At 40.6% G+C, this 22,026-nt stretch overlaps 2 protein-coding genes across 20 annotated transcripts in view; one reads left to right on the top strand and one right to left on the bottom strand.

Moving 5' to 3' along the window:
- The window catches only part of BTD (biotinidase), a 62,195-nt gene extending 48,895 nt beyond the window's left edge, over positions 1 to 13,300 (bottom strand). For 4 of the 17 annotated variants that reach the window (XM_021071340.1, XM_021071342.1, XM_021071343.1 and 1 more), the window contains exon 1: positions 10,060 to 10,406. In XM_021071340.1, the coding sequence (XP_020926999.1) occupies positions 10,060 to 10,095 (36 nt within the window). In that variant the 5' untranslated portion in view covers positions 10,096 to 10,406. The other 13 variants (XM_013981377.2, XM_005669282.3, XM_013981378.2 and 10 more) reach the window with 13 other exon arrangements.
- The window catches only part of HACL1 (2-hydroxyacyl-CoA lyase 1), a 54,876-nt gene continuing 45,692 nt past the window's right edge, over positions 12,843 to 22,026 (top strand). The window contains exons 1-6 of one of the 3 annotated variants that reach the window (XM_021068435.1): positions 12,843 to 13,290; positions 13,463 to 13,567; positions 16,825 to 16,865; positions 18,417 to 18,497; positions 19,798 to 19,870; positions 21,532 to 21,609. In XM_021068435.1, the coding sequence (XP_020924094.1) occupies positions 13,201 to 13,290; positions 13,463 to 13,567; positions 16,825 to 16,865; positions 18,417 to 18,497; positions 19,798 to 19,870; positions 21,532 to 21,609 (468 nt within the window). In that variant the 5' untranslated portion in view covers positions 12,843 to 13,200. 3 annotated transcript variants of the gene reach the window in all.

Here is a 22,026-nt window from a genome sequence, read left to right as displayed (position 1 = left end):
GACCAGTAACTTCAGATGACAGTATCACTAGTACAGATTATCAGAGGAGTACATGTGAGATGACTAAAGAAGTATCAGTGGAATCTAAAACAGAAGAATAAGATGCTGTCAAATAGAACCAGATGGAGTGATTCTGTGACAAAGAGTTAGAGCTGAAAAAATTTTTGCTTAGAGTGTACCAGACAGATGACAAAAATGAGAAGAGACATAGAAGATATGTATGATGTTCCATTACATTTCTAACTGAAATTTCAGGAGAAGAAAATACAGCAAATGACACATATTTGAAGGAAAAATGGCTGAGACGTTTCCATATCAACAAAATATAGAAATCCAGATTCAGGATAACCAAAAAGAAATCTATAGCTATTCACATCATAAAGTAACTTTATTATTTATTTATTTATTTATTTATTTGCTTTTTAGGCCCGCATCCATGGCATATGGAAGTTCCCAGGCTAGGGGTCAAATCAGAGCTGCAGCTGCCAGCCTACACTACACCCGATCCAAGCCTCATCTGCGACACCACAGCTCACGGCAATGCCAGATCCTTAACCCACTGAGTGAGGCCAGGGATTGAACCCGAATCCTCATGGGTACTATTCAGGTTCATTACCATGGAGCCACAACAGGAACTCCCTAAAGTAACTTTAAAACACCAAATATTAAAAAAAAAAAAATCTTAGAAGCAACCAGAAGGAAAAGAGATAACATTTAAAGCCATAGTGATTTGAAGAGCAGACTTTTAAACGAGCAACCATGGAACTAAGAAGATGATCTTTAAAGTGCTGAGAGAAAATAACTATCTACCTGGAATGGTCCTGTTCACCTCCCACATAAATCTCCTACAAATAAGCAATCCAGGAAAAAAATCTCACTCAAAAATGAGTAAATAAAAAGCTCAAGCTCTGGTAAAAGATACTACAAAAAAATCAAATTAAGATTATTCACCAGAACGGAGTTCCTTCTGTGGCACAACGGAGTCAATAGCATCTCTGTAGTGTCAGGATGTGGGTTCAATCTCCAGATGGGCACAGTGGGTTAGAGGATCCAGCACTGCTGCTACAGCATAGGCCACAGCTGTGACTCAGATCTGATCCTTGGCCTGGAAACTCCATATGTCACAGGGTGGCCAAAAAAGGGAAAAAAAAAAGATTACTTTGTGGCAGAACACTGCCACAAAGCACATAAAAACTGTGACCAAACATTCTGCTATGAATGAAGAAAAACCCCAAAAACTGCTTTATAAGACAAAAACAAACAAACAAAAAAAAAAACCACAAAAAGAACAACTTTAAATCATTTTTTTAAAAAATTTATGGCTGTATCTACAGCATAAGTAAGTTCCTGGGCTGGGGATTGAATCCAAGGCCCAGTTGCAACCTATGCCATAGCTGCGGCAATGCTGGATCATTTAACCCACTGTACCATGGCAGTAACTCCAAAGCATCTTTTAAAAGGAAGAGAAAGGAGAAGTAGAAAAAAGTGGGTAGGTGGGGGGGAATGAAATGTTTTCTGGTAGAGCTTCAGAAAGAAGAAAAAAAATAAAACCATCTAGGAGGTCCCTTTGGGGTGCAGTGGAAACATAATCCAACTAGGAACCATGAGATGATGGGTTCAATCCCTGGACTCGCTCAGTGGGTTAAGGATCTGGCATTGCCATGAGCTGTGGTGTAGGTCGCAGATGTGGCTCAGATCCTGCATTCCTGCGGCTGTGGTATAGGCCAGCAGCTGTAGCTCTGATTTGACCCTTAGTCTGAGAAACTCCATATGCCACGGGTGCAGCCCTAAAAAACAAACAAACAAAACCCCATCTAATAAATTAAGGCATATTTCCAGTAATAAATAAGTCATGGGATGTAATGTATAGCATGGTGACTATAGTTTTAATAATACTGTACTGCATATTTGAAAGCTGCAAAGAGAATAAATCTTTTTTTTTTTTTTTTTTTTTGGTCTTTTTGCCTTTTCTAGGGCCGCTCCCGTGGCATATGAAGTTTCCCAGGCTAGGGGTCTAATCAGAGCTATAGCTACCGGCCCATGCCACAGCCACAGCAATGTGGGATCCGATCTGCATCTGCAACCTACACCACAGCTCACGGCAATGCCGGATCCTTAACCCACTGAACAAGGCCAGGGAGCGAACCTAAAACCTCGTGGTTCCTAGTCGGATTTGTTAACCATTGAACCACGATGGGAACTCCTAAATCTTAAAAGTTCTTATCATAAAAAAAAAAAAAATGTATTTGGGGGAGTTCCTAGTGTGTTTCAGCAGAAATAACCCAACTAGCATCTTTGTTGCTGTGGCACATAGGCCAGCAGCTACATCTCTAATTCAACCCCTAGCCGGAGAACACCTTCGGCCCTAAAAATAAAAGTATTGTTTACTACCTATGGTAACAATGCGAACTAGACTTAGTGTGGTGATCATTTAGTAATGTATACAAATATTAAAATCATTATGTTGTATACCTGAAACTAGCGTAATTTTATATGTCAATTATACCTTAGTTTTAAAAATGAACTTAGGGGAGTTCCCATTGTGGCTCAGTGGGTTAAGGACCAGTATCTGTCAGGATATAGGTTTGATCCCTGGCCTTGCTCAGTGGGTTAAGGACCCAGCATTGCTGCAAGCTGTGGCACAGATCACAGATGCAGCTCAGATCTGATGTTGCTGTGGTTGTGGTGTAGGCCTGCAGCTGGAGCTCCAATTTGACCCCTAGCCTGGGAACTTACATATGCCACAGGTGTGGCCCTAAAAAGGGGGAAAAACAAAAACAGAGAGAGAATTTAGGAGTGCTCTGGTGGCCTAGCAGTTAAGGATCCAATGTTGTCACTGCTGTGGCTCAGGTCACTGCTGTGGTGCAGGTTTGATCTCTGGCCCAGGAACTTTCACATGATAAAAGAATAACCTAGGGGGAAAAAAAAACCTTAAATTTTTAAAAAATAAGGCAAGTATGGAAGCAGCGCAAAAGAATCTGATGATGGGGGAGTTCCTGTCGTGGCGCAGTGGTTAACGAATCCGACTAGGAACCATGAGGTTGCGGGTTCAGTCCCTGCCCTTGCTCAGTGGGTTAACGATCCGGCGTTGCCGTGAGCTGTGGTGTAGGTTGCAGACGCGGCTCGGATCCCGCGCTGCTGTGGCTCTGGCGTAGGCCGGTGGCTACAGCTCTGATTCAACCCCTAGCCTGGGAACCTCCATATGCCGCGGGAGCGGCCCAAGAAATAGCAACAACAACAACAACAAAAGACAAAAAGACCAAAAAAAATAATAATAATAATAAATAAATAAATAAAAAAGAAAAAAAAAAGAATCTGATGATGTAAATAACATAAGTGACAAAGAGGTCAGGAATGAGAAAGTGAGCAACATGAAGAGAAATACAGAATTGAAAAGGTGTCTAAAGAAAACAATAGATAGGGAGGACTGGTGAATGAGATCCAACATATGCATAATTGGAAAATCCATAAAAGAAAAAGGAAATAATGTGTGGTGGACACACCCTAAGGTGGTCCCTTGTACAATCCCTTGTCCTTGAGTGCAGGTAGAAACTATGCTTTACTTCCAGCCAACAGGATATGAGAAAGATAAAGACATTTACATATGAAATTAAAATCCCAAGTGAGGAGTTCCATCATGGCTCAGCAGAAATGAATGTGACTAGTAACCATGAGGACGCAGGTTCAATCCCCGGCCTTGCTCAGTGGATTAAGGATCCAGTGTTGCCGTGAGCTGTGGTGTAGGTTGCAGACGTGGCTTGGATCTGGCATTGCTGTGACTGTGGCGTAGGCTGGCACTACAGCTCCGATTCGACCTCTAGCCTGGGAATCTCCATATGCCATGGATATGGCCCTAGAAAGAAAGAAAGAAAAAAAAAAAATCCCAAATTTTGAGTTGTTCAAAACAGATTATCCTGAGGGGGCCTGACTTAATCAGCTGAAAGCCTTTAAAAGAGGAACTGGAGACCTCCCTGAAGTCAGACATTTTCTCTCCCTCTGTCTTTGAAGAATGAAGCTGCCAGAAAATTACCTTCCAACAACTGGGCCTGGAAGAGGACTCAGCCTCAGATGAGACTGTGGGTCTGACACCTTCACCTTGTGGTCCTGAGCAGAGGGCACAGTTATGCTACGCTCAGTCTCCTGCCCACAGAAACCATGAGATGATAAATGTGTGGTAAGGGAATTTGTTATAAACAACAGATAATACATAATGGAACAGGAAAATTATTTAAAGATATAATTGAAGAAAACTTTCCAAAATGAAAAGCAGATTTGAATTTATATATTGAAAGGACACACCAAAATTCAGAAGAGAAAGGAACAGACTATCAACAGCAGTACATAGCCTAGTAAAATTCCTGATCTTCAGAGATAAAGTATGAATCATTTGGGAGGCCATATAAAAAGATGAAGGGCATTTATAAGGGCAAAAAAAAAATCAGGCTGTCCTCAGACTTGGCCACAATAACATCAATGCTGGTAAAAGCCTATACAGAGCCCTTTTGGAAAAGAAAGTAGGAACCAGGAATTTTATACTATGCCAAACTGTGTTTGAAGTATAAAAATAAGAGATATCGGTTTGAAAATGCAGGAACTAAGGGAATATTATTTTATCAACCTTTCTTAGAAAAAATGCACATAGGATAAACTCTCAACCAAGAGGTGATTTAAAAATATGGCAAAAGAACTGACAATGAGCCTTAAGTATAAAATAAATATGAAGAGTATGTTTACAGAACACAATGCCAATGTTTTCAACCCTGACAACACAGAAATTATAAAACAAGCAAAAAAAAAATGTGGGTGGGAATGGGAGAAAGAGCAGTGTATTTCGCAGGAAAGTAGGTGAAAAGAAATAAAAGCAGAAGTTAATAAATTAGAAAACAGAAAATGACAGAACTGGTAAATAAGCCCAAGAGATTGTTCTTTGGAAAAAAAACAAAAATGAAAAACAAAACCCCAGAGTTCCCGTTGTGGTGCAGCAAAAAGGAATCTGACTAGTATCCATGAGGATGTGGATTCAGTCCTTGGTGTTGCACAGTGAGTTGGGGATCCAGTGTTGCTGTGAGCTGTGGTGCAGGCTGGCAGCTGTACCCCTGAGTCAATCCCTAGCCTAGGAACTTCCATATGCCTCGGATGTGGCCCTAAAAAGCAAAGCAAAACAAACAAACAAAAAAACAACAAAATAACTGCCAAACCCCAAACATAGATAAATCATCAGCTAACCTAAATAAAAAAAAATACATATACAAAATGGGTAATAATAAGAAGGAAGTATCTACAAATGCAGGAGAAATTAAAAGAATAATGAAGAATCTCCTCTCACAATTCTATGCTGATAAACTTGAAATTTTAGATAAAATGGATAATTTCCTAGGAAAGTATATCTTACCTGTACTTATTCCAGATAAAAGAAAAAAGTAAACCAAGCCAACAATCCCAGAAGAAATAAGAAGTTATCAACCACTATTCCTTTCCCATCCTCTACTCTCAAAACAGGCCCAGATAGTTTCCAGAGAAAGTCTTCCTAACTATAAAGGGGGAGTAGAGAATCCCAATGCTATTCAGTGTTCTAGAAGAATTCTAAGACCGAGTAAAAGAATAAAAGTGTTTCTAAGGAAGCGATGAAATTCTGATAACAAAACCTAACAAAGGTAGGAGTTCTACAGCCTCTTTGTCTTCAGCTCAAAGCTACCATCTTCAGGATCACCTTGCGTTTGCCAAGAGGACTCTCTGAGTCCACACCATGCCACATGGAAGAGGAATTGGAGGCATCTGCTAGTTGAATCAGCTTTCCCCAAAGCCCTGTTCCTACTCCATCTAAACTGCTTTGGCCAATGATGTGGCTTATGTCCACTCCTAACTACAAGGAAGGCTGGGGAGTAAGCTGCATTACCATCTTGAATAAAATTATTATTATTTGTCTTTTTTTAGGGCCGCACCTGTGGCACATGGAGGTTTCCAGGCTAGGGGTTGAATCAGAGCTGTAGCCACTGGCCTACGCCATAGGCATAGCAATGCCAGATACGAGCCATGTCTGTGACCTACACCACAGCTCATAGCAACAGCGGATCCTTAATCCCCTGAGCAAGGCCAGGGATCGAACTTGAGTCCTCATGGATACTAGTCAGATTTATTTCTGCTGAACCACGATGGGAACTCCCTTGAATAAAATTAAATTTTTCCAGGTGAAATACAGGAGGCCCATTTAAGCTTGGGTTTTGGCTAAACAAATATGTTGGAACATATGTCAAAAAATTATTGTTTACCTGAAATGCAAATTTAACTGACAGTACAGGGTGTCCTGTTTTCATTTGTTTCTTTTTCTAAATCTGGTAACTCTTCCCATAAGCGACCAAGTAACCATTACCCGGACTTCAGCCTGTTGAAGAAGCCTGATCATTTGACCTGTAGATTTTCCAACAGAATGGATTTTGCTTGCACTTGCATAGTGAGATTCAAACCTTTCCTCTTTCCTTGGCATTTCTTGCAAATTGACAGCTGGATCCAGAGACTGGATTGGACACAGGTTCCATCTCTTTGGCAGGACTGAGTGGTAGTGTGTTCTTTCAACATGAGACTTGTGTCTGACTCTCTTTTCATGACCTTAGCATGAAACATTGACCCTTAATGTTTTCTACTCATTGGGGATTGCAAAATTCTGGTATTCTATCATTTCATTCTTATTTATTAATTGGAATTTTCTTTTCCTTTCTTTTTAGGGCCACACTTGCAGCATATGGAAGTTCCCAGGCTAGGGGTCAAATCAGAGCTGCAGCTGCCAGCCTACGCCACAGCCACAGCAACGTAGGATCCAAGCCACAACTGTGACTTACTCTGCAGCTTGCAGCAACACTCGATACTTAACCCACTCAGCGAAGCCAGGGATCGAACCCACATCCTCATGGAGACTGTTGGGTTCTTAACCCGCTAAGCCACAAAAGGAACTCCATGGAGCATTTTTTATAAAGAGACATTTTATTTTAAATATTTGGTTATCTAATGGTACAGTTCCTAAAGGAAAGGCAGGATAAATCTCCCATTCTTTATTAAATCAGTTTTTAAGATAAGGAACTGGTTATCTATTATTTTCTGAAGGTGGTCAATTTTTTTCAAAATACTATGAACTCATGGATTTAAACATACTTCATGAGCTTCTTTCTATTGCAATTATTATCATCATTGAAACTCATCCTTGGCCAGTTGTAGCCTCTTGAAGTTGGCTTTCAGTACGCTTGACATTACTGTAATAGTTTCTGAGAGCTTCTTTATAACCAAACATTGAAAGATGTCCTAACTTGAGTTCTCTGGTGGCAAAGAGGGTTAGGGATCTGGCATTGTCACTGTTATGGCTAGGGGTCACTGCCGTGGCACGGATTCGATCTCTGGCCCGGGAACTTCCACTTGTCACAGGTACAGTCAAAAAAAAAAATTCTTTGAAAAGAGGTGTTTTTTGTTTGTTTGTTTTTGTTTTTTTGTTTTTTTTGTTTTTGTTTTTGGTGACTCATATCTCACAAGTTTCTTGCCCTGCCTGAATGTCCCAGCCCATGACTGGGAAGGGATTTTCTCTTAGCCTTGGGGGTGACTATTACTCTCCCTGAAAACCAACACCAAGGAATATTTTTGGCTGGTCTACAGGACACAGGCAGTTCAGCCCAAAATATTCCCCCATAAATTAAAAAATTTATAGATCTACAGGTCTGGCATCAGGGAATCTCAGGGAAAAAGTCACTGCTATAAAAATCACCTTAAAGGAGGCTAATAATTTCCCTTCCAGGCATCAACAACCCCCCTTTCCAGTAAACGCTCCTTTTCTCTTCTTGTTTGCTTCTCATGAAGTCGTGTCTCCTCTAACCACACCCATCCTAATGGTCCTCCTTGTCCACTAGCTTACAAACATCCACTATCTGACCCCATGAATGCCACTCCCAAAGTCACTAAGTCGTCTGACTGGTGAATCTTCCCCTGCCAGCTGCGCCTCCCCAGAGGACCCACGCCTGCTAGGACTCCTCACCTAGTTTTCGCTAACAGAAAAATTTGCTGGGTTCTCCTTTACCACGCAGTACAGTAAGGAAGGAAGGACTGGGGCAGGAACCAACTGGAGGCCAAACTCTCTAGAAAAGACACCCTCTTCTAAATCAGAAGAAAGCGTATTCCAGCTTTTAGACAAAGCTGGCCTTTGTTTACTGGTCTTAGCATCAGGGGACAAAAATTAAGATGGCTCAGTAAAACATACTATAATCACACTCTAATTGTTAGTGATCACAGCTGTGTGACAGACACCACCCAGACGGCTAATACCCAACATGTGGGGAATGTCATTCTCCAGAGGAAGAACCTAGTCACTAGAAACTAAAACTAAAACACAACCAAAATATAATAATAGTTAACAATACAAAAGAAAAGGCCAACAGAGGGATCAGACAACATTTCTGGCCTAATGTCTAATATAACCAATAATTATACTCAGATACACTCCAAATTTCTCCTTATTATAGCAGCTGTATCAAAAGCTTAAGTCATAAGGGAAAAAACTCCAGAGCTTCAAAAAACTCCAACTTTAAATGATAATGCATCACGGATGCAACTTATCTCACCTGAAGACGGAGACCATCCACATGGGCTGGACAAGGCTGCTGCCTCCTCCTACTCTCCACTCCCTACCTCCACCTCCACCACTGCAAACAACCCCAAGACCTCTGTCTCTGACAGACAGCAAGGAGATCTGGACCCACAGGTGGGGACAACGCCCGTGCTCAGCCTGAAGAAGTTTCAGAAGATGGACCATTAACCCTTGCCCCTTAAAAGACTTTAAAAGTCCAGACTCATTGAGGGGGGAATCTTAGAAGCAGGCAGATAGATATGAGCAAAAAAAAGGGGGCATGGGCTATAAAACCATGCAATTTGTAAACAGTGGGGGTCCTTGTGCAGACAAGCAGGAACTTTCAGACTGACAGGAAACGACATATTTGGGGGTGACAAGTGTCCTGGAGGTGGACAAAGAAAGGTGGGAATCTCCAGGGTCCAAATGTAACCTTTTGCTCATTATGCTCTCATTACAATAAAATTAGCCTTGCAGAAGTTCCTATCATGCACCAAAGCCAGGACACTTCCAATCAAAGCTAAATAACGACAAAAATCCCCCCTCTTTTCAAGAAGGTGGAGTTAGAGTGAAAATCAAGGAATACAACCCTCCAGCCCCTCCAGCCCCAATGAATATTCCACCCATCTGTTTTATTCAAAGAACCACTTCACTCTATATTGATAAATTTCCAATAGCACACTTCCTACTGGACATTTTTCAATGTTGGTTTTATCTTTTTTTTTTTTTCCCCCCAGGGGCCGCATCTGTGTCACATGAAGGTTCCCAGGAAAGGGGTCTAATCCAAGCTAGAGCTGCCAGCCCACGCAAGAGCCACAGCAACACCAGATCCGAGCTGGGTCTGCGACCTACACCACAGCTCACGGCAATACTGGATCCTTAACCCACTGAGCAAGGCCAGGAATCGAACCTGAAACCTCATGTTCGGTTCATTTCCACTGAACCACAACGGGAACTCCAACGTTGGCTTTAAAAACAGTTTTCTACATAGACCTCCTTTTGGGTTATTTTAGCTTGTTTCTGTTTGTATTTAAGATAAGCAGTTTCAGTTTTTTATTTCAGCCAATTTTATTTTATGCTCAGCCATTTCATAATGCATCACAAATAACTCTAATTTGGAGCTCAGTGGGTAAGGATCCAGCATTGCAGCAAGCTGTAGGTCGCAGATGAGGCTTGGATCTAGCATTGCTGTGGCTGTGGTATAGGCTGGCAGCTGGAGCTCTGATTCAACCCCTAGGCCCAGGAACTTCCATACACCTCAGGTACAGCCTCCCCAAAAGGAAAAAACTTTAAAAAACCCTCTATTTCCTCATTCAATAACCAAACACTTCACTTTTTGATAAAACATGCCTATGAAAACATTTCTTACAGGTTCATTTAGTGTTATGCTTTTAAATAATCACAAGGATTTTTAGTGTCCTTGTTTATTGAAATTAAAACATGCTATCATCACATACCTGTAGAGCTGCCTGTTTTAAATCTTTGGTGAGCATATCTTCTCCAGGTATTATTTTGCAACTCTTAAGAAATCACCTGTTTGCCCAGATATTCTCTTCACCCAGATTAAGAGCTGCCAAATAACATCAGAAGCCACAAGTAGAGTAACTAGTATGAAGACCGGTTATTTCATCAAAGAGTAACCAATGCGAAGTGACACTTCATGACAAAGTAACAAATGACTGACTCTGCTCTCAGAACACGTTTTCATTACCTTTTCTTTGCAAAACAAACAAACAAACTAGACTTACTTCTCATTTGACATTCTTCCATGAATAAACAAACAAAACCAAACAAAATATTCCACACCTACCACCAATAAAAGTAATAAAGAATGTCATTAATGCTTGCAACGTCTGCACAAAGGGCCTTGGATGAGTCACAAAAAAATCTTGGAATCCTGTCACTGCCACTGCCTTGAAAGCAGTTGCTCCAAGTGGCTGCCAGTTCTGGGCAGAGACTCTCAGCACTTCTGCTGAATCATCAGACCCAAGTGAATCACGGAACGTTGTGCCCTGAATTCAAGGGTATAAAGGTGAAGCAAGTTTCAACATTCTTACCAACCTCTCCCTCTGCTAAAAGGGCTAAAGGACAAGAGTTCAGTCAGTTGATAATTTATCCTTTGTTCCAACCAGTTCATCTGAATTCAGGGGATTTATACCAATTCATAGTTCACTTTTCACCACACCTTATATGGAGTGACTCCATCTGTGATTCATTCGGGACATTGGTGGACACAAGTTCCAATGAACTATCATCTATACAAGTTGGAGCTGCCAATGTCAAACCAGCCTTGAAACCATAAATCCAAATTAAGCAATAGCATTTGGTAATAGGCAATCAAAAATTTAATTAGTAACTCAGGCCTCTAGCATGAATACAGAGCTAGTGGTTCTCTGGTTGGGCTGCAAATCAAATTTAGACAGCAGCTCTGAAAAAATACAGGCGCCTGATTTGTCCTGAGATATTGATACAGAAGACGTGGGGTAGGGCCCAAGTAACTGTATGTTTAAAAAGATTTCCAGGAGTTCCCGCAGTAATGAACCTGAATAGTATCCACGAGGACACGGGTTCGAGCCCTGGCCTCCTTCAGTGGGTTAAGGATCCGGCATTGCCATGAGCTGTGGTGTAGGTCACAGACAGGGCTTGTTTCCCGAGTTGCAGTGGCTGTAGTGTAGGTTGGCAGCTGCAGCTCCGATTCGACCCTTAGCCTGGGAACTTCCATACGCCACATGTGTGGCCCCAAAAAGCAAATAAATAAATAAATAAATAGCTTTCCAAGTGAGTCTGATGCTTGGGGGTAGAGACTGTCACACAGGTACTGATATCAATCCCACATGATAGAGAGGTGTGCAGTCTATGCTTCTCAAACAGGGACAGGAGATAGTGTGCCAAGGACCATTCAAAGCCACACAAAAAACACTCTGTACCTTTCTGGAATCTCAATTTTCCTTGACAGATAAGTAGTTTAACATGTCATTTTTATTCTGGGTGGTGGTTCCGGAGGTATATACAATTGTCAAAACTCATTTAAGATGTGTACATTTATATTTATTTTACCTCAATTAAAATACAGATTCTGGAATACAACTGAAGATCTGCATTTATTATTTTTTTTAGACGAACTCTGAGACTTCAAAGAAATCTCCCTCTTAGATGGACTACACTAGCCCAGGCCCCCATATTCAAGGAAGCAACTATTTTATTCTCCTCTGCTTTGGGTGAAAGTCAGAGTTTCAAATTCCCAGAGAACCCTTTTCGGAAGGACCCACAGGGTTTAGAAATTCTTTCATTTCCAATGCTTTTCATCCATTTCACTACTCATGACCCACTGCCCTCTCTTCTTGTTTCTTCACTTTCCACATATTACTGGGTTCTTTGCATTTTAAAACACTTCGAATCCCCCCAAATTTAAAGTTCCACTCTTCATTAGGATTGGAGATTTTGGTTGCTACTGAGCAGATCTTGAGGATTTAGCTTCATAAATTGCACACTGTAAGCACATTTTTTACTCAAAAATGTGTTTTTTTTTTTAAAATGTGTTTTAAAAGATGCTCCACTGCAGAGCTCCTTGTGGTTACCCACGCTAATTAATCACAAATATCCCCATTTCCTGACTTTGTAAAGAGTGGAGGGTTAGCAGCAAGGGTTAGAGAATAAAATGGTCAAGAATAGGCTTAAGAGGCCCTTCTTATCTCCTGTGGCCAAAGGGCTGAACAATGAATAGAGCACAAGACTGTCCTGGGTCCAACGGCTTTTAGCAACTTGCCTCGTCCTGCGTGGAGATTTGGCGTCCTTATATATGACACGGGATAAGAAGTACACATTTGATTATGGATTTTTCTTTTTTTTTTAAGCACTCCAGGCAAATGTAAGTCCCCGAGTCCCAGGTATCGAATCCAAGCCGCAGACGCGACATACCGGATCCTTAACCCACGGTGCCAAATACGGATCTCCCGCTTGCGGGTTTAATGAAATACTACGTTCTCGGGTTGTAAACCCACGAGGTTATGAACTCATAAACCAAAAAGCATTTAGGTCAAAGCTCAGAACACAGGAGACGCGGAATAACGACTACGCAACCCGAAGAAGACTTTTGCCTAGCCCTCAGCACCTTCCCATTACACCCCAGCAGCCTGTGCGAACCTGTGCGCAGGCCCCAAGGCGAAGCCGCGAGTGCGCCTGCGCTCCGCCCTCTTCCACCCCGGATTTGCGCATGCGCCACTCACTCGCCCTCCAGGGTCCCGAAGTGGGTTGTAGAGTGTGGCAACGAGCGCCCGCTGATCGGCCTCTCACTCTCTAGGCTTAGGCCGCCGCCTCCAGCTAGTCCCGCCTTCTCCTGGCACTTTGCTCCCATCCCCCCACGAATGGACGGTCCAGGAAAAGGCCCCGTTGTGATTGGAGAGAGTGGGTTTACCTCTCACCTCCTCACGAGCTTGCCGGCTTCCGCCCCGCCTCCTCCCCTCCGCTCTCCGAAGGGCGGGTGGCCTCCTCCTCAGAGGGGCGGTTCCACGGTTGGTGTTTTCGAGCCTGCTTTGGCTTGGTAACTCCGCTTCAGCCTGTCGTCGACTGCGGTAGGGCCTCGAACTTTAAGGTGGAAGATGTCCGGAAATAACTTGGCAGAGGGCAGCAACCCAAGCGAGGCGCAGATGTCCGGTGCGGAAGTCATCGCCCAGTCCCTGAAAACACAGGTGTTAGGAACGCTCCTACGGAAGCCGGCGGGGCCGAGTCGTTGTCTTAGAAACGGGGGAAACGGTGGGGGCTGGCAGCAGAGAGGTTTGCGGGAGGTTTTCCTTTTACCGTCGCAGAAGGGAGCTGTGGGGCTGGGAGCCCTGGCCTTATTCCTCTGTTCTTGGCCCCCAGGACGTGAACTACATGTTTGGCATCGTAGGCATTCCAGTGACTGAAATTGCCCTTGCCACCCAGAAACTGGGCATCAGATACGTCGGGATGAGGAATGAGCAGGCTGTAAGTATGGACCTTGAGAGATGAATGCACGATTGAGGATGAGTAATGATAATAATGGCAAATACTCATTGCAGAGAGTCGGCGCTTATCACTACAGTAATATTTTACACGTATCCGTCACAACGATCCTAGGAGGCAAGGACCATTGTTAATCCTAGTTGCGGATGAGAAAAGTGAGACCCAGAGAGGTTAAGAAATTTGCCCAAGGAGACCTCTGGTATTGGCAGGACCACATTTGGACCTAGGTATTATGGATCTGGAGTCCACACTTTTTTTTTTTTTGTCTTTTTGCCATTTCTTGGGCCGCTCCTGCCGGCATATGAAGGTTCCCAGGCTAAGAGTCCAATCGAACCTGAGCTGTAGCCGCCGGCGTAGGCCAGAGCCACAGCAAGGCAGGATCAGAGCCGCATCTGCAACCTACATCACAGCTCACTGCAATGCCAGATCCTTAACCCACTGAGCAAGGCCAGGGATCAAACCCGCAACCTCATGGTTCCTAGTCGGAATCGTTAACCACTGGGCCAGGACGGGAACTCCCATGGAGTCCACACTCTTTTTAACACTATACGGTATTGTACTTTGCCAAGTCTAGAGTGTCACAATTGGAACGGACAGTTATCTGGTCTGAATCTTGGCCTCCTCCCTGTTCTTCAGTCTCATAACTACCTATTATGTGTCATTTCTGTGTATTATTTGTCTGATCTGGCTTCCCTATTAGGCTGTGAGCTCCAGGGGGTCGTGGATATTATTTCTTCCTGACACATCTGTGTCCGCAGTCTGTATGTGGTGCCTGCACATGATAGGTGCTCAGATAGTACCTGCAACATTAGTAGGTGAGGCCATGACCCATGTTATGTAGTAGGCAGCTCTGCAAGGTAACAACACAAATGGCAAAGCCATGCTTGGACTCCAGAGGTGTCCCGAATTCCTGCCCAGTATTCATTCCACCTCATCGCACTTAGAGCCTCCCTTCTTAGAGGCTTATTTGGAAGCACAAGCAAGGAAGATAGGGAGTTCCCATTGTGGCTCAGTGGAGATGAATCTGACTAGTATCCATGAAGCTGAGTGTTTGATCCCTGGCCTCGCTGAGTGGGTTAAGCATCCTGCGTTGCCCTGAGCTGTGGTGTAAGTTGCAGACGTGGCTGGGATCCTGAGTTGCCGTGGCTGTGGTTCCAATTGGATCTCTAGCCTGAGAACCTCCATATGCCATGGGTGCAGCCCTAAAGAGACAAAGAAAAAAGAAAGGAAGATAGGACATTTTGTCAAACCAGTCTCATTTCTTTTTCTTCCTAAAGAGCATTTAGCAGTTTTCTGGATCATCTTCTATTTAATTTAGCACCTTCCTTCTCTTCCTGTAATGAGCTGAAGTGCATTTTAAAAATAAAAACTAACCATTTGAAGTCCATAAAGGAAATTTCAACAAATCTCCAAGGATTGAAAACATACAGTATAAGTAACTTTACCATGTGGAAATAAAGTGGAATTCAGTTAACAGAAAATTTCCAAACATTTGAAAATTCAGTAACACATTTGATTCTTTGTAAATATTTGAAAAGATTAGTTAAAATCAATAAACTTAATGGTAGACAATTAAAAATAAAAGAGAAAAATACAAATTACCAATGTTAGGGATGAAAAAGGAGATGTCACCATGGACCCTAACTAACCAATAGGGTGTTAAAGAAATCCAAGAGGATATGGAAAACTTTATTTTGTTTATTTATTTATTTATTTAATTGTCTTTTTAGGGCTGCAGCTGTGGCATTTGGAGGTTCCCAGACTAGTGGTCTCATCAGAGCTGCAGCGGCTGGCCTATGCCACAGCCACAGCAATGCCAGATTGGAGCGGTGTCTGCAACGTACACCACAGCTCAGGGCAACGCCGTATCCTTAACCCACTGAGCAAGGCCAGGGATGGAATCCGCACCCTGTGGATGCTAGTCAGATTCGCTTCCACTGAGCCACTATGGAATCTCCAGAAAACATTTTTAATTGAGTGACAATGAAAAGATGAGGTCTGAAATATGTTAAGTTACAGCTAAAGCAGTTCTTAGAGGAAATAGTTTTGAATTGAATCTATCAGTAAAGAAGGTCAAAAACCAATGCTCTCAGCTTACATTTTAAGATGCTAGAAAAAGAAAACCACTGTACAGCGAAAATAGGCACAACATTATAAATCAACTATGCTTTAATTAAAAAAAAAAAAGAAAACCAGAGTAAACCCAAACTGGATGGAGTAAAGTAATAAATACAATAGCAGAAGTCAATGGAACAGAAAACAATGGAAGGATAGAGAAAAATCTACAAAGCCAAAAATTGGTTCTTTGGCAAGATGAATATATTTGGTAAGTCCCTAGCAATATCAATAATTGATAAAAGAGAAAAAACACAAATTATGAATGTTAGGAATAAAAAAGACATTGCTATTGGTCCTGCAGATGTTTAAGCAATTGTAAGATGTTGTTATAAATAAACTAGATGATATGGATAAACTCCTTGAAAACCTAAAAATTAGGATTAGGATTAGATATTTAAACCATTATTTGAAATTTTCAAGTAGAACATTATTTGTTAAAATGAAAAGGGTTCTGGAAGTTCCTGTTGTGGTGCAGCAGGAACGAATCTGACTGAGAATTTGGGTTTGATCCCTGGCCTCGCTCAGTGGGTTAAGGATCTGGTGTTGCCGTGGGCTGGGGCGTAGGTCACAGACACAGCTCGGATCCCGCATTGCTGTGGTGCAGGCCAGCAGCAGTAGCTCCAATTTGACCCCTAGCCTGGGAACTTCCACATGCCTCGGGTACAACCGTAAAAATCAAAATAAATAAATAAATACATAAATACGTAAAATGAAAAGTATTCTAAATCCACCTTAATGATTAAGTTCTAGTTTCTTTTTTCTTTTTCTTTCTTTCCTTTTTTTTTTTTTTTTTTGGTCTTTTTAGGGCTGCACCTGTGGCATATGAAAGTTCCCAGGGTAGGGGTCAAATCGAAGATGCGGCTGCTAGCCTACACCACAGCTCACAGCAATGCCGAATCCCCAACCCACTGAACAAGGCCAGGGATCAAACCTTCACCCCATGGATACTAATTGTGTTCGTTACTGCTGAGCCACAATAGGGACTCCCAAGTTCTAGTTTCTTAAGAGTAAATTATTATATACGTACTTAATACATATATAATACTCAAACCTTATTACTAATACTTTTTAATATTATAAGGATCCCAAAATGCTTAAATCTCAGTGTTTTTTCTTTGCAGGCTTGCTATGCTGCCTCTGCAGTTGGATATCTGACAGGCAGGTAAACTAAAGTCTGTGTTTTTTTTCAGTTTCTTTTTTAAAAATTGAGTTATAATGAAATACACTATTATATTAGTTTAGGTGTACAATGTCGCCATTTGATATATTTATAAATTATGAAATAGTCACCACAATAAGACCAGTTACCTTCTGTTATCATACAAAGTTGTTATATTATTGACTATGTTCCTTATGCTGTGCATTTCGTCCCTATGATATTTATTTTAGAGCTGACAGTTTATACCTTGTAATCCTCTTCACCTTTTTCATCCATTCTCCACCTACCTCACCTCTGGCAACCATAAGTTTGTTCTCTGTATCTATGAGTCTGTTTCTGTTTGTTCATTTGTTTTTTGGTTTAGATTCCACGTGTTAGTGAGATCATACGGTATTTGTTTTCCTCTGATTCATTTTCCTAAGCATAATGTCTTCCAGGTCTACCCATGTTGCCACAAATAGCAAGATTTTGTTCTTTTTTATAACTGATATTTCATTGTATATGTATACTACATCTGCTTTATCCGTTCATTTATGGATGGAAACTGAGGTTGCTTCCATATCTTGGCTGTTGCAAATAGTGCTACATGAACATAGGGATGCATATATCTTTTTGAATTTAGTGTTTTGTTTTCTTCAGATAAATACCTAGAGTGGAATTGTTGGATTGTATAGTATAGTTTTTTGAGAAACCTCCAGACTGTTTTTTTATAGTGCCTGCCTCAATTTAATGGCTATCTTAAATAAATATTCTTAAATTACTTTATAAATTGAAAATGGCAAGCTGAATTTTATGGAGATACCTTTTTATTCAGTGCTTTAAGCTTAGAAATTCATTTAGGGTAAAGCATTAAAGTTCAATTTAAAAAGTTGGGGGGGCAAACCCAACCAGCTTTCTAAGATTTGGCTAATGAATTTCTCTGACAGTTGGGCATTTTCCTGCTACTCTAGTCTTTGAAACTCATATCAAGATTTATAATAAACCCTCTGCTTTTACTAAAAAAAAGGGGGGGGCATAGCACTCATTTCAGAATTACTTTCCGTCAGAGACTAATTAACATCATATATTTATTTGTTAAGAATTTTTTTAAGATGTTGTCATACCTGTGGCATATGGAGGCCCCCAGACCCGGTTTGAAACAGAGCCACTCAGAGCTATCGCTGAGGAGTTTATGATGTGAGCCATAGGAGAAGTCCAAGAAATTTTTTAAGAACACTCTTTTTCATGCAAAAATGTACTCAGCAGTGAAAAATTTGCTTCTGTATGCAGTCAACTTGATTTAGCTCTAATATAATAGGAGCAAAATATAAAGAGGTTAGTGAGATACAGTGTAAGGATGATAGGTGCCTTATTTTTTGCAGCAAGATTGATACAATCTTTTTTTTCTAATTGGAAAAATATTCTAGTAATTGTTCTATCAATTGTAGTAAAGACCTATATGTCCTTCCTTCGAAGTCCAAGAAGGCTATGTTTCACCCTAAAGTGATATATTAATAAGTGATAAGTATTTCATCTGACCTGCTTTTAATAAAATTAATTCTGTTTTGCTTTTAGGCCAGGAGTTTGCCTTGTCGTTTCTGGTCCAGGTCTCATCCATGCCTTGGGTGGTATGGCAAATGCAAACATGAACTGTTGGTAATTATATTGTTATTATTGAAAACATTTTCATAAAAATCTCGATGCGTGCTTTTACGTAGTGAAGCAACCACTGATCTGTGGTGGGAAGACTGGGAGTCAAGTCCTTGAGGAAGTGGCTTAGTGAAAAATTAAGAAGAGTGTGGGAGTTCTCGTTGTGGCTCAGTGAAAATGAATCTGACTAGCATCCATGAGGATGCAGGTTTGATCCCTGGCCTTGCTCAGTGGGTTAAGGATGCAGCATTGCCATGAGCTGTGGTGTGGGTCGCAGACGCAGCTCGTATCCTGAGTTACTGTGGTGTAGGCCGGCAGCTATGGCTCCAATTGGACCCCTAGCCAATGGGGACTCCATGTGCTGCAGGTGCAGCCTTAAAAGACAAAAGACAAAAAAATATAATAAAACAAAACTTAAGAGTGTTAGGAAGAAAATAAAAAACCATCAGTAATTCTTCTACCTAGAAATATCACTATTAATAGTTTGGGATAATTTTATATATATTCCACATCTATATGTGAATATGTGTGTAAATTTCTGTAAGTGAAGATCCCACCTCAGTATGCAAGAGTTTATTTAATTTCTCATCTTGTGTTGCATAACTAGCAGGACGATTGAAATCTGACATTTATCAAATAGGCAAGTAGTTGATCTTTCCCTTAACCCCGTCTCTGATTCTTTACCAGTCTTTACTCTCATGTTAAAGGGGGCTATGTTTTAATAATTCATAAAATATTTAATCTTCCTATGGGAAGGACATTGTTCTCTTTCTTGCTATGTTTCTTTCAGTTCCTTTTTTTCTTTCTTCCCTCATAGACTTTTGTCTTCTTATCTACTTTAGTGTCTGATACTTTTTGAGTAACTTTAGCTTTATTCTGTCTTTTTTTTCTTCCCAAAGGATAAGAATTTTACTGCTGAAGAATTTCTCTCTTTCTGCCATTTCCAAATAGGCTCACTTAGGAAAGTGTTTTCCTTCTCTTAGTCCCAAGAGTAATAGGGAGGGCATAACAATTTAGTTTATATCAATTCCCACACCCAGAGGTTTAGCATCAGCATCCTAAAGTAGCAGGGGTGAGATGGGCATGGAGGAAAAATATTTACTATAAATTTCAGGTTTTTCAGAAATTGAGGAAGATTTCTCTCACACCAAATTGTTTCCTAAATATTTTTAAATTGACCATTTTTAAGGGAAAATACAATTCTCTTTTTCTAAACATTCATTGTTTATTATTCATTGGGCACTCTGCTGAATATTTTAAATGTTGAGGTCATTTGTAATTCTTTTCTAAAAAACAAATATTTCAGGCCCTTGATTGTGATTGGTGGTTCCTCTGAAAGAAGTCAGGAAACAATGGGAGCCTTCCAGGAGTTTCCTCAGGTACCCAATGCTAAGATCCTTCCTCTAGCATTTGGTAGCATAATTATACTCCATTAAGATTTATGGAGAAGAGATTAAAACTCTTGTCCACAAAGTAAACAATTAAAGTAGAAGCCTTTTTACTTTAGAAAAATGAAGGAAAGTTAAAAACTTGAAAGAATTTGTCAACAAAGTTACGGTTTTAAGTATAGTTGTAGAAAACAAGTAGGTGAGAGTGAATGATTAACACTTATGTGAATGTATTTGAGCATTTATAGCAAAACATCATGAATAATGTTAAAACCATTAGGCAAATTCTGTTGGTAAATCAGGAATCATTGTGAGAAACTTCAGGATATAAAAATAGGACTTTGTAGAGTTCCCATAGTAGCTTAGTGGTTAACGAATCCGACTAGGAACCATGAGGTTGCGGGTTCAATCCCTGGCCTTGCTCTGTGGGTTAAGGATCCAGTGTTGCCGTGAGCTGTGGTGTAGATCCTAGACAAGGCTCAGATCCCAAGTTGCTGTGGCTCTGGTGTAGGCCGGTGGCTATAGCTCCGATTCGACCCCTAGCCTGGGAACCTCCGTATGCTGTGGCAGCGGCCCAAGAAATGGTAAAAAAAAAAAAAAAAAAAAGACAAAAAAAAAATGGAATTTTGTTTGTGATTTAAACTAATAGAGGATAATAGTCCTTGGTATAGGTTAATGAAGAGTTACATTTTTATACTCTTAAAAGGGAATTGAAGTTTTACTTAATGGTGGAGGATACAGTTGTTATTTAGAAGATGCTGATATATATGAAAAATAAGTAGAGCAGATAAGTTACTTAAAAGCAAATTTGAAGTTACTGCAGAAATTTAATAGAAGAAAAAAGAAAGCAGAGGATAATGTCCATTACAAATATTTTTTTCCTGAAAAGGAAAATAATAGATGTTTATTAGATGAAATTAAAAATTTGAGGAGAAATTCACTGATTTGATTTAAAATCCGAATGTATTTCTTGTGGAATTACTTTATAAATGACATGACCATGAACATACTAAGTTGGGGGGTAATCTTAGTTCTTTCATGCCTGTGGGACTAAGAATGCCAGCTGTTCCATAGATTTCATACCAAAAAGTGTCAAGAGAAACAGCTTGTATATATTGCTTCAAAGTACATTAAACAGCGAAAAATTAATACTACTGAATTTACACCAAACAGCATAGCAGCAAAATATATAACAGGAAAATCATCAGAAATGTAAAAATAGATAATTATTATAGTGAGATATAACAGATGAAGTTGTATATTCCTGGCTGTATAATTTCTGGTTCCAAGGACATACTTATTTAAATTTTTAGGGGATGTTGTCATCTTCTCTTCCCATTTATAGTCTCACCACAGTTTATGAGAGTGTCTGATTTCCTGTATTATGGTAGATGCTGGGTATTATCTAACTCTTATTTTTGCCAATCTAAGAAACGAAAATGGTGTCTTGTTTTGATTTTCTTCTTGAATCATACCAAGGCAGAGATTTGGTTGTACTTTGCATAGGCTTTTAAGAAACAATCCAGGTAATTCATTTTTCTCCATCTTGCCTCTAAAGATAATAGAAAGTAATGACTTAATATTTTGCCTTCTTTCAGAGGAGTAATATGATATGAGAACTGAATTTTAAGTGATTTTCTTTTTATTTATAGGTTGAAGCTTGTAGATTATATAGCAAGTTCTCTGCCCGGCCAGATAGCATAGAAGCTATTCCCTCTGTTATTGAAAAGGTACAGTATTTAATTACATGCCCTCTAAGACAATTAGTTTTGTTCAGTTGCTTATATGTTTATTATTTTTTAATTATTATTATTACTCAATGAATTTATTACATTTATAGTTGTACAATGAATACTTGCATTATTTTTATTTCCAATAGAATGAGTAACAATGTGGGGCATTCCCAATGTAGCCCAGTGGGTTAAGAATCTGACTGTAGCAGTTCCCATTGTGGCTCAGCTAGTTAAGAACCCAGCATAGTGTCCATGAAGATATGGGTTCAAATCCTGGCCTCATTCAGTGGGTTAAGGATCTGGTGTTGCTGCAAGCTGCGGGATAAGTTGCAGATGTGGCTCAGATCCTGCATTACTATGTCTGTGGCTGTGGCTGTGGCTGTGGCTGTGGCTGGCAGCTGCAGCTCTGATTTG

This window comes from Sus scrofa, chromosome 13 (assembly GCF_000003025.6).
Source record: "Sus scrofa isolate TJ Tabasco breed Duroc chromosome 13, Sscrofa11.1, whole genome shotgun sequence".
Lineage (NCBI taxonomy): Eukaryota > Metazoa > Chordata > Mammalia > Artiodactyla > Suidae > Sus > Sus scrofa.
The sequence above is the reverse complement of the archived record's forward strand: the minus strand, read 5'-3'. Positions and strand labels throughout refer to the sequence as shown.